Genomic DNA, 13670 nt, shown 5'->3' with positions numbered 1-13670 from the left:
AAAAAAAAAAAAAAAAAAAAAAAAAAAATCAAAACTAACTTATTGTTAAAACAAATCCTGAATGCACATCTGTTACTGCTTTGGAGCAACTGTATGTAGTTTGCCATTCTTCTGTCAACGAGTGAATTCACAGATGGGTTCCAGCTCTGTTTATTCCCAGCTACTGTGAGCTACACACTCATTCCATTATGATAAATTACATGATTATTTAACAGAAGAATGGCATGGGTGTATTTCACCCCCTGTAATGCTCAAGTAAACATATGTAAAAACTGTTAGAGGGAGCATTGTGTGGGTCAAATTTCAGATTTGACTTTTTACACAGGTGTACACACCTTGCTTTTGGTCACATGAAGTGGGTGAACACTAAGATTACTTCCTGTATTCCCGAGCTGAAGCTGCTGTGATGCAGAGCTGACTACTGCTATGCTAAAGTACAACTTTACAGTAGAGAACTATGGGAGGGGTTTTTGCAACCCAATGTTATGCCATTCAGGAATGGCACAATAAAGATGGAAGAAAGCAATGAACACAAGCAAAAGTAATGTAGGTGTCCTTTTTTTCATTTTAGGGAAGGATCTACAGGTGTTCAGGGTCTCACTACTAGATTGGACTCATAGTGATGTTTACAGCCTCACAAGTGCTGGGATTACAGGCGTGCACCACCATACACAGTCTAAACCACCTGCTCAGCATGCCCTGGGGGTGGGGCTGGCATGGCAGGCCCAAGGATTAAGCCCCCACCCCTGTGCCTGCTTGTAGGTGCTTTAATCTGCTGAGCTATTTGGCTGGCCACAGGTGTCCATTTGGAACAATAAAATGTGTCTAATAGAAAGGATTCTCACTTCTTATACTCAAGCTTGACAGTTTAATGTAGTTTCCCTGCATTGAGTTGTTTCTGTAATACCCTACTTAAATGACTTATTTTTAGAAAAGCAGATACTACAAAATCAGCTACAAATTGAGCCCATTTTCTCAACATGTTTCATTCATGTTTCAGATTTGCTATTTTCCAATTGAGTTGTATTTTGGAGATCTTTACACAGTAATATAGTTAAATAAATGTGCTTTTTTGATTTCACAAAACATTTGTGTTTTGTGATTAAAATAAAATGGTCCCATTTGTAGAAAAATGACATTGACTCTTAGCACAATTCTCAAAGCTTCCTAAACTACTGAAAGAAAAAAAAATAAGGAAATCATTGATGTAGTATTAGAGTTCACAATTAAATTAATTTATAAGGGCTTTAATGCAATTAAGTTTCTTACAGCCTGTATCACTAATAGTGCTGGGGTTTTTCACTTAATATACTATAAAGCATAATTCAATTTCATTCTTGCAAGGTCATTTGAGTATTACAGATATCACTTTTATACACATTTCCATGGTGACAATATGTTCACAGTCTATTTAATTTGCAGATGATGAGACCAAAATGAAAACTCTCATAGGACCATAGATCTTCTACAACATCACATTTTCCTTCCTTTCCATGATATTAAGTTTGTAAATTATCTGTATTTGCAAGAATGGACTCTTGAAACAGTAATAAATATTTCAAATGATATGATTGCAAAACTTTAAGAAAATTAAAATCCAGACCAGAGATAAGCATCAGTGATACAAAGAGCCAAGATGTCTGGGGTGTGTAATTTAAGTTAATAAATTATTAGGCTTTAAAATTAAATTTAAAAATCCTTCACACAAATTGAGAAGAGAACATAAATTGTATATAAGCTTCCAAACCAAAGCTCAACTTATTCGTATACATAAAGGACTGCACCCAATAAGACTAAAGATCTCCAGATACATTAAGGTGAATTTATAGTCATAACTAATGAGCAGTTTTTAAGATAATCTTTCATGCTCACAAACTTGGATGTATGATGTCTAAGCTGAAAAGTATTTTGCAATAAATAGCTAACTAGGCTGAACCCTGAAACGTGTATAGATTTGGTCCAAAGCATTTTTACCTGAGAATATCAGCTAAATTCAGATGTCATTTTTACAACATATATGTAACATAGATGCGAAATATTTGATAAAGAAGAAGTAGATGTAACTATACAAATCATAAATTTAATTGTCCACAATATGAAAATTCTGAAGGATAACAAGCCACACTGAAAGAGGAGACAATTAGGCAGAAAGAAAAACCCCAATGTATGTTGCACAATAAGGACACAGAGTCTATTTTTCCTCTCTGGATTATTTTCTACTACTCCACAACTAAGGATGGAAAAAATATTCTTCTCATTAATGACAGGAAGATAGAGAAACACCCAGAACATTCCTACCTGGTTTCCAGATGAACTGACTTTCTTTTTTTCCTTCCAAATGAGCAGCATGGGACAGCAAGAGTGAAAGTAATGGAAACAGCTTCCTCATGCTCCTCCATGCCCAAGCAGTGACAGGAAGATTACCCTTTGGAAACATTCTTCAGACTGCTCAACCTCTTGACTGCCTAGTCCTAAAAGAGAAAAGAAAGAAAAATATTAGGTAAGTTTCTCCTGTTCAGAAATTATGCAAATTCACTTTCACTGCTAGAGTCTTTGTCATGATAGTATTATAAATCTTTCATTACCATAAAGGTAGTGTATATAATACTCTCATTTGAAGGCTGGTGGTTAGTTTGCTGTGTTTTTAATCCTTACCACACAAGCTATACCAATTCTACTGACTCAGTAGTCCCTCAGTCAGTCCACTTTTATTCTTCAAAGAAAGCAAGGTTGGCAAATAAAGAGTATATCCCTGCATTCCTTCTCAGACAAATCCCTTGAGGTGCTCACTGCTGGGGAATAGACATGCATACAGGACAAAATGTAAAAGAGAGTGAGGAAAGCTCTAACCATATGAAGAAGTAGAAAAATGGAGATAAGGCAATTCGTTCTTCTCTGGTAAGAAAAAAGAAAACTCATACAAGATAATGAGAAGAGCTTTCGGGGAGCAGAAGAGCCTCAAGAATCAGAAGGACACAGCAAGAGGAGAGAACAAGGTACTGAAATGCACTTTGTGCTTGGGGATGACTAGATAGGTTGGTGGCTGTTTTGCAGAACACAATAGGGGAGAACAATGGAAGGAGATGACATTTAGGTCACAGACTGGGGCCGAATTACAAAGCACTTTGATTATCATTGAAAAGATTTGGAATTAATGCTATAGACAATAAGAATCACAAAATATCAAATTACTTAAATATCTCAAGTATGCAGAGTGGATGGTGCTAGATAAACTGAGGGTAATTTGGAAAGAAGTGAAGGATTTGAGACAAATACTGAGGAATGAAAAGAGCAGGAGTGCTCTGAGCAGTGGAGCAGAAACTGCATTACAATATTTAGATACTGATTGGATGTGCCTCATAAAAGGCCAAAGGTTAAATAGGACCTATTTAGATACTGATGCTATCCCTTCACTGAAGAGTATATGGGAAGAGAGTTAAAGAGAGAATATAAAAATATTCCATTTTTTAAAAGTTTATTAGCTCTTGATTATACTACATAATGATTGCATTCATCATGGGAGTCATACATGTATGTAACTCATCTGGATTCTAATTTTTCCTTCATTTTCACCCTCCACCCGCTCTTCATCCCTTTGTCCCCTTCCATTTGTGAAAGATCTATCTTCATATTTCCTATTATCTTTTATTTTGCTCTTTAACTTTCTTGTGCTTTGGGTTTCTCACATAAGAATCTATTTAGACATCCATATTGAGTTCCACGAACCTATCAGACACCCAAGTACAGTCTTCCAGTACTTTTGTTTCTGCCTTTAGCTTCCACAACTAGAGATCAAATCCAAGGTTTTGTGTGTGCTAAGGAGGTGTTCCACTACTGAGCTATACTCCCAGCTGCATTTACAGTTTTATTAAAAATAGCCTGCCTGGAATTGACAGCTACAATATTTAACATAACACATACATTATGAAAAGTTACTTACATGTAAAGAGGCACATATATCAGGCCAAAAGTAACAAACAGTAAAAGAAGCATCAAGGTAGAATTGATGTCACTAAATGCTTCCATGAAAAACTGTTAAGACAGGTGGCAAATCTGACTATGAGCTTCCTGGTTACCAAAGAAAAGAAATAGATCCTGTAGTTCTATTACCATAATGCACATAGGAGTAAATTATACCTCTCTCTTTTTTATTCCTTTTCCAAAAGAAGCCATCTTGCTCCCAAGAACTAATGGAATTTACCCCAGGAGTCCTCATAAATACAGATGATGCTGAGCAACATGCTGAACACTTTCTTCAGCAAATAAAACTGACAATAGTAAGTTGTATGTGGCAGGGTCTCATAGCACTCCTTGAACACTCCAAAGGGACAGTGGCAAAGTACAAATCAGTAAAACTTACTCTGCAAGGAGGTAAGCAATGAAGTTCTAGTACACTGCTCTCTGATGGCCAATTTCAACCCAAGGATCAAGAGAATGCTTTGAAAAACAACCAAAAACTTTACTTGAAATTTATATATTACACACCACTATTAAGAAGGGTAAAAGTGAAGAGCTGTGGTTAAAATGGTGTAAGAACTACTGGCTTGGTTGATTATGGCAGAAAGGGACCTGTTATTGAATTTCCCCAGACTGCTGGGACATAACTAGGCATAATTTTAAAAATTCTGTCCTTGAGAACTAAACTGTCCACAACTTCTTGGGGCAAATAGCCATGAATATCATTGACTACTGCCATGATTCTGTTGAGTTAGGTAACATGAATGATAAGTTAGAGTTTACTCCAAAGGCATTGCTATCTTGTATGGTATATCTGTGTACAGCAGAAAAAGATAGCCTCTCCTCAAGTAAAAGTATGTATTTTGAAGTTAGTATATTGTTACACAAACTGAATTGTTCTGGCCATGAGTGCTTTTTCAGAATGCCTCTGGGTATTCTCTAGGTTGTATGCAGCTACAGGCCCACCTTGAGACACATACCATCATCGCTACCATCTGGAAGCACACTGCATGTTCCCTCTCCTGTTTTGTGGTAAGGAGATTGTCAACTTCAGAGCTAGAGTTGTGGGAGACCCAAGGAGTGGCAGAGGACAGAATACAGACATATACATTACCATCAGTTCTTGTTATGTGCAGCAAGCAAGGTCATGAGTTCAGCAAAGGGTTTATATAGGAAAAAACACCCTACTAGAAGCCCTGAAGTCTCAGCTCCCATCTACTTACTCACAAGCTAGCATGTGATTATAAAATATGTCCCCTTAGATGAAATCTCTTTGTATACAGACATATCCTACAGATACTGCACACTGATAGTGGTAAATTCCAACATTATAAAAAATAGTAGGGACTGTATAGTGGTATTTTGAAGTCAGCCTAAGAGATATTTCAGTGGTCTAAAGCACCTGCTTTTGCAAGCATAGGCAAGCACAAGGACCTCAATTCGATCCCTGGTACCACATGCTGCAACAGCTCTGTCTCCAGGGCAGGCTGACCTGGCCACAAAAAACTAAATAAATATAAATAAAAATAAAGTCAACCTGAATCTTCTGCATCAATTAAGAGTTACTCAACTTCTTCTAAGAAGCAGACTGAGAGAGACCTGATTTCCTTCAGAAATATACATGGGATCTTTGACACATATACATAGACACACATAAACACGTACCGTGGATGGTTAATATAATTAACAGATGTGATAAGACTCTCATCTAGATGTTTTTCAGAAGACATCATTGTCAATTACTCCAATGAAGCAGCAAGAGGAAAAACCTATTTACAGCCCCTATAGTACAACAAAACTTCCTGGTGAATCCTATAAAGTTGAGAAATGTACCTGTGAAAAAGTAAATAGGCTAGCCTTCTGCATAAAAAGGATCTAAGTCAATGTCATGTTAGAGGGCATTTGACAAAAATTATGACCCTGTTTTAAGGTGGTAGATGCTAAGCTATTATTTTCAACATTAATAATTAGCTAACAGAACCCGCTCTCTACTGTGGCTGCTTTTATTCATGACACACAATGACCAGGGTATACAAGATGATGTTGTCTATTCTCATTAATGGGAGACATATATCCAGAATATGTATCTAAAAACATATTCAAGTCATTAAAATGTAAACTAAGAAAAGGATATTTTCTTTACTCCAAATATCCATAAATAGGAAGCCAAAAAGCACACTTAAAAGGATTTAGTTCTGTCAAGACCACAGATGTGCTTGAATGATTAGCCAAGGGATCATAAATAAACATTTTGCATAATCTTTTTATTTTAGCAGAAAAACACTTAAGATTATTTTAAAATAGGCCATTAGGAGCTTTTGTCATTTCTTAGGCTTTTCCACCAACCTGCAACCCTATACTAACTCTTAAAAATGTTCTAAGACCTTTTGGTCTCTCCTTCTATATTTACCTATGCCAAGATCAAATACCCAAATGGTACAGTCCTGGCAAAGTGGTTTGGAAAACCTGTTGGACTCTAAAAATGATTATATCTCCTAGGAATCACTGACGAACAAGGCATACTACCAGTAGGAAACCCATTACAGATCTTGAGCAAAATATTACAAAATAAATCTTAAAGAACAAGAAAAATATCTCAATTTAAGATGTCATCGCAGCCTTATGCCTAAAAAGACCCACACAGCTTTGGCATTTATATTACTTATTGTCTTGCATTTTCTAGTTGTTAAGATAAAATATCCTACACCCAATGAAAGAGTGGAAGGCTTATTGTAACTCACAGTTTGTAAAATTTTCAATCAATAGTTGACTTGCTTCAAGGCAGAGTGGCATGACAATGGGGCTTCACAGAGGAGAAACAGTTCATGGTGGGCAGAATGCAGCAAAACAGAAGCAGCAAGTACCAATAGCTGCCCTCTTCTGTCCACTATATCCTACCCAGGCTACATGCTCTTAGGGAGATCAGCACTCACACTAGGGTGGGCCTTCCTATTATTCACACCTAGAACTATGCCAAACCAATCAGTGGACTAATTGAGTAATAACACACCCTTAATCTCAGAATCATACACTTAATCTCCAGCATAAAACACTAGATCCAGTCATGTCTGCCAAGCCCCACCTATGAGGCTTTGGGGGAACAACTAGACACAAAACATAGTACCTATGATTCTATAACTCTTAGCTTCCCTTTTCCTAAGAAGCCTGAGGACAGAATAGCACACTATTTTTGCTGGAGTTTCCCCCATCAGCCATGCAACAAGCATTTCACATGAAAGTAAAGAGAGACTACTGGCCTGACCGAAAGCACAAGATAAAATCTGAACAGAGGTTTATCTACTGCACTAAGCCATGGTACTTTTATTTCTTCTAAATGTCTAAAACTCACTAAATTGTCCCTTGGAAGACAGTAGGAATCATTTTTGTATTTGCAATTATACAGGCCAAAGAGGTCACTAAAAACAAGATAAGAAGATAAGAAACAGACTCGTCTACTATCCTGTATGATGCAAATGTAAAAATTCTATAAGCATGATAAGCTATGTTATGCAGGAGATGTGCTACCCAGGATGTCATAAATAATTTATATTATGAAAGATGTTGAATTTCCAAATCAACTTATTTACTATATATCCTAGCACCCAAAATGTATTTGCAAGGTTGGGTCTGAGCTGATGAATACTAAGAGAAATAAAAAATGCAGGTTCTTCCTTTAGCCTGTTTTCTAATCATTTAAGGGCCATTCAAACTATGAAAAATGTGCCTTATATTTCATATGCATTTCATTTTCTCTTAAACATATTCTTATCATTGAAGTCCTTGAATATTTAAAAGGCACAAAACTTAAAAAATAAAATAGAAACTGTTCCAGTTTGCTTTCAGCCTGAAGGAACAGCAATGAATGAAGAAAGGGAAAGAAAAGCAAACTATGATTATGCATATCCTCATAGTGCCATCTCATGGCAACTGTGAAGACATGGCTCCATAAGGAGGGACAGGCAGAGGGTCAAATTCTGATAGCAGTGTTGTACATTGATTTCATCTTCTATTGTACACTTCTCAGGCATTTCTATATACAAGACACTGACCTAAGCACTTCATTGAACACTTCCCACAGTTCTATGCAGGAATTATTTATATCATCCCCCATTTTCAAGATGAGAAAGTTGAGACATGGAGAATTAAGTGGCAGTCTGAGATCACAAAAGGAGCAAGTTGTTTGCAAGTGACCTCAGCAGTCTTCCTGTGAAACAAGAGACTCATGTTGCAACTGACATCAATACAAGTGATTTTTCATGTCTCTGAACAGAGATGCATTTCAACCCTGTTGTTCTTTTAGTAGCATGCATAAAGCAAGTTACAAATCATTTCACTTGATCCTCATGATAAAATTATAAGCAACTGTATGAATTACTTTTCTCTCATTGGTGAGACAAAAATACTTGACACTCAAAGTTACAGGAGGAAACGTTTGTTTAGCCCATAGTTTGTAGAGGTTTCAGTCCATAATCTCCTGGCTCCAAGGCAAGGTGGCACATAACAGAGAGATAACAGTTTATTGCAGCTTGGGCAATAGAAGACAGCAAAAGCAGCAAGAGCAGAGGGTGAAACAAGCCTCTTTTTTCCCCCTTTAATCTTATCCAGACGGCAGGGATGAGGGCTGTGCCAAGCCAATCAGTGGACTTCAAGTACTCCTCCTTACTCCTAAAACCGTTAATACTACTACTGTAGTATGAACCAAACACAAAATCTAGATTCAGCTACTTCCAAATAGACCCATCTAAAACAGGAAGAGCTTTCTCCAAGATATCCAGACACAAACTGTAACATTCTGCCCCTGTTCCCTGGAAGAGTTATGCACATCCCTTTATGCAAAAGGCATTTAGCCCATCTCTAAGAGTTGTCAAAGTCCTAACAGATTCAATATTGCTAAAAGGTCCAAGGCTTAAGTCTCCTCTGAGATTTAAAGCAAACTTTTAGCTGTGAGCCCCTGTACAAATGAAAAAAAGTTAAACTCTTGAAACATTCAATGGTACAAGATAGACATTTCCATTCCAAAAGTTACAAACAGGGAGATAAAAAGTAATGGAACCAAAGTAAGTCCAAAATACAGCAGGTTAAACATTAAATCCTGTAATTTCATGTCCCACGTCCAAAGGAATCTGTGGCAAATATGATCCTCAAGGAAGTTGAGTGGCTCTGGCCCTACAGCACTTCTGATGGTTATAATAGAAACTGCTCACCTCACAATAACATGCTGCCTAGAAATGCTTCAGAAATCTTGGCAGAAGCCACCCTGATCCCCCAGCTCTGCCATTCTACATGCACCTAAAACCAGCATCACATGGATGATGCCAAGGTCTGCTGCTAACTCGCGCATTAGCAAGGCTTCCCTTTCTCTTAGCTAGAAGGATCAAGTATCTGGATTGCGGAGCACTCTTAATCCAATTCCGAGGAATAGCTTCTCTATGCCACTGCCATTCTGGAACATGGTGCTTTGGGACTTTGTTCTCAAAGAAAAATCTTTCACTTTTGCAATTTCGAAGATGTAAAGGGTGTTGTTCTGATGCTTCCTGTGATTTTCTCAGGCCATCTTTTCCATTCTCCTGCTCCTTCTCAGAAGTTAAAATCTCCTCTACTCTACCTTTGCAGTTCATATTTCACTGGAGTTTTTTTATTTGCTAAACTCACAGTATTTTAAATCATGCTTCTTTTTTTTCAAAGTTTTATTGATAAACAGATAGCAGTGAGACAGTTTCAAATCCAATCGGAAGTACAGTTTCAACAAATAATACACTGCATATATTCTTCTTAGTGGTTAATTGCTGTACAAGATGCGGACTTGTGATCCTATTTACAAACACCATTAGAACAAATCATTCTATTCATTAAGAGAATGCAACTATATATCTATCCCAACCTCTTCGAATATGCAGATACAAAATGGACATTCATCGTATTTTTACACAATGCAATATTAAATCATGCTTCTTGATTCTCAACATAAAACTGCCTAAAAGACTTCAAGAGTAGCCTTGCCACTGCCTCAACATCCAGCTGCCTTGAAATTTCTTCTGCCAGATTAATTGGTCCACCACTCTTAATCTCAGTCTCAAGTAAAATTTCAGGACACAAGCAAAGTGGAAACTTTCTTCTAAGCCATCATATATTTCATCTGGAGTTCAAAAGCCAATGCAGTCCTTCCCAACAGAAACTTCCTGAACCTGGTCTTTACCAAGAGGATTTCAATCAGCTTTCTAGTCTGCTGAACTCTGACCTGAATCTCCCGTACATAACTGCCTAAGGTATTCCAGCACTATTTTTTCAGCCAGTATCCCTAAACTTTTCCAAACTCTTCTCACAAGCCATTCCCAAAGGCTGCTGAACCACATGGTCAGCAAAGACCCTACTGCTCTGGTACCAAATTCAGTCTTAGTTACATTTTCTCATTACTGAAACAAAATACCTGATACCTCAAATTAAGAGAGAAGGGTGTATTTAGCTTACAGTTTGTAGAGCTTTGTCTATAACTGGCTAGTTCCAAGGCAGGGTGACACGTGGCAGCAGAAGATAGCAAAAACAACAGAGAGTGAGATAAGCCTTGTTCTGCTCCTTTTATTTTATCTAGACTTCTGGGATTAGTATTGCATCAGTCTAATCAGTGGACTGATCCAGCAATCATTCACTCTTAATCCCAATACCCTAATCCCAGCCTTGACTAGGAATCAATCACACACTCTAAATTCAGGCACTTCCAAAAAATGTCTATGACTGCATGAAGCTTTAGGGAAACATCTAGACCCAGACCATAACATGAATTTATTCCTGATCTTCAACTAAAGAGAATGATCATTAAGGATGCTAAATAATTATTTACAGGATACCTGTCAAGTGTGTTCAAGATAGATCACAAAACAGTCCTAACACTAGAGTTCACAAGTTTCCTGGTCAGTTATCCATACCCTCCAAATTTGAAGGTCGTCCTCTACCAAATAAGCAAAACAGCCACACAAAATCCTTCTTGGAATAGGGATTACATAAAATAATGCATAAAAAGTATATAAGTGAATGTCTACCAGTAAGTGAGTGTTTGCTAGCAGGTTGTCATTATTACTAATGTCATTGTTCTCAATTGTCACAAAAACTATTACTCCAGCTGTTGCTTAAGGAAGAGGTGGAGCCTGGAGCAGTTCAACAGGACTGTAAACTAGCATTTGAGAAGGCCAAGGCTATGGGATCTCAATTTCAAGCCTAGCCTGGGCAACCTAGAAAAACCTTGTCACAAACTAAAAAATAAAAAATGACTCAGTCCTTTTTGTTGAACTTCAGTGTAAAGGCCTTTAGCTCAATCTCCAGCACCAGAAAAAAAGTGATGGGGGTTGGGTGGGCTGGGATGCAATTCTGCTTTGCAGAAAGAAGTGAGAGGTGCTTTTTTTTTTTTGCCTCCCAGTCATGTGACTTTGTGTCATATTTCTCAAGTGAAGAGAGTTCTCCACCAACAACCCTATTAAAGATGCACACTGACCCTGTGAAGGAGAAAACAGGTATTATCATCTCTACTCTATGAGAGCGAAACTGCTCTCCTCATAATAACATGCTGCTTAGTAACATCCTCAGGCCTTTCAACTGACAGCCCTCTTCCACTCTACTTCACACGCTTTCTGCAGATAACTGAAAAATCCTAATGATGTAAAATGTAAACATGTAGTGCATGGATTCATACTCTTAAAATTTATAATCACATTGCTTTCTGTGTTTTAACAATTATAATAGTTTAATGGTAGTTAAGGAGAATACAGAATATCCTGCAAAAAGTTTACACAGACCTTTTGCCTATTTGTGAATAAACTTTTGCCAGAAAACATAAACAATTGAAAAAGGGCTTGCAATGGCTTTTCTGATAGCTTCAAAACTATAATTCAGTAGTGGCGGAAAAATACTACACTACCTTCTCTTTCTTTTGGAATTTACAGTTTTTCAGGATGTCTTCATGCCCTGTTTAAAAAGGAAAAAAATCATAGTATCATATTCTCAGATATGCTTATTGGTAAATCAGCCACATGACACAGATCTGATCAATGATTTACAGGGAGAGATGTCAAGGCTGTACAGATTTCTCCTAGCAAAAAAAAAAGTAAGCACTCAAGAGAAAGCTCTGGCCCTTTGTTCATAGGACACAGATATAATAACTAGAAGTGCCATAGTCATTCTCATAGAACTACAGCTACTATTCTACGCTGTCAACTTTTGGACTTTCCATTTTTGGGAAAATATTCTTCATTTCCAAGTTATTTTACGTACTTTCTGTTACATGTTCAGAGCCCTATAGTATCTATGTCACTAGGGGTAAAGGATCTATTTATAAACTCTCATTTGTATAAATGTGTCTCTCTCTGTGACTTCTTCAAATCAAAATGTAATTTCTCATCTCACATGATTCCACTAACACACTAAAACATCCTGCTCAGCATGAACATGAACATTTTTGTTCTTACAAAGTCGAGCTTGGTTTATTCCCCATGTTCCCTTCCTTCTTTAGGTAACACATGCATTACTCCAAGATCTGCTTCCATTGTCATTTTTTCACAATTTTTATTCCAATGAAGAAAGGGACACTTCATTCATGGTAGTAACACATACAGAGAAGCTATGTGAGTGGATTTGTTCTCATAGGTAGATTTAAGGAAGGCCATGTGCAAAAATGTGATAACTGCCCTGGTAAACAGCCTCAGATCCATAAATGAGAACAAACATGTCCACATTTGCAGAGTGCAAAGTAGAAACCTGTTTATTTATGTAGATTCCTTCTAGGCAATGTCTGTGTATCACAGACACATCCTGGTAACTTTAGAACTAGTCTGTTGTCACCTCAAGGAAAGTTGAATCCTTTTCACCTCATAGAAGCATGCCTTCATTAGTCTAATGCACTGTCTTACTTGCTCAAGTCTTGCACTATTCTCTCCTGCTTAATCACATTCTTCACTTGAAACACAGACATCAAATTCTCATTCTCTAGAATTTCTCACTACTTACCTCTTTTTGGCCTCTATCTTTAATATACCCTCTTCATGTGACCTCCTCATAGGCATGGCTCTGACTTGGTCAGCATCCTTTCTTTACCAGCATTGCTTTCCCCCAGGGGATTGTATTTAATTCTATAGATTTACATGCCACACCTTATAATTCCCCTTTCTCCATATCCACCCCCATCTCTCTAGCTCTGACTTCTCCTCTGGTCTGATACGTCCAACTTACTAGTAAGCATCTCTAAGTGGCATCTGCATGTGGAGGTAGCTTTCAAGTAATATGAAAAGCAGAGCTCTGAATTTCCCAGAGTAGCCCAATAGCCCGGTTTCCCTCAGTTTTGCCAGTTCAGTGGTGGCATAACACGTGACCATATCAGAAGCCCAGGAGCCATGCTGAAATCCTTTCATTCTCTCACATCTGCACCTACAATATTTACATGGCAATGGAATACCCATCCCTGACAAAAATAAACAAAAAAGGGGATATAAATGAAGGACCATTTTGATTCTGTATATACAAAATAGTTAGGACAGACATATAGCTATTTTATCTTAATTCAATGAGAAGAAAGATTTGTACTAATAGTGTTTGGACAGGATATTATGTCTGCATCTTGTACTATGAATAACTACTATGAAGACAACAATATGCCATGTATTAATTATTGTAACTGTCTTACTATCCTGTTTTGGAACTGTCTCATTGCTATTTGTTTCTCAATAAAA

General features: G+C 37.4%; 1 protein-coding gene across 1 annotated transcript in view; it reads right to left on the bottom strand.

Moving 5' to 3' along the window:
• Thsd7b (thrombospondin type 1 domain containing 7B) overlaps nucleotides 1–13670 on the bottom strand; it is a 1039160-nt gene that overhangs the window by 906014 nt on the left and 119476 nt on the right. Inside the window, exon 2 of the mRNA XM_004626384.2 lies at nucleotides 2299–2471. Within this exon, the coding sequence (XP_004626441.1) occupies nucleotides 2299–2437 (139 nt within the window). The 5' untranslated portion in view covers nucleotides 2438–2471. The remainder of the gene's footprint in view (nucleotides 1–2298; nucleotides 2472–13670) is intronic.

The sequence above is a fragment of the Octodon degus genome, unplaced genomic scaffold, assembly GCF_000260255.1.
Source record: "Octodon degus isolate 3935 unplaced genomic scaffold, OctDeg1.0 scaffold00014, whole genome shotgun sequence".
NCBI lineage: Eukaryota > Metazoa > Chordata > Mammalia > Rodentia > Octodontidae > Octodon > Octodon degus.
Note: the sequence above shows the minus strand (reverse complement) of the source record. Positions and strands in the feature narration are given on the sequence as shown.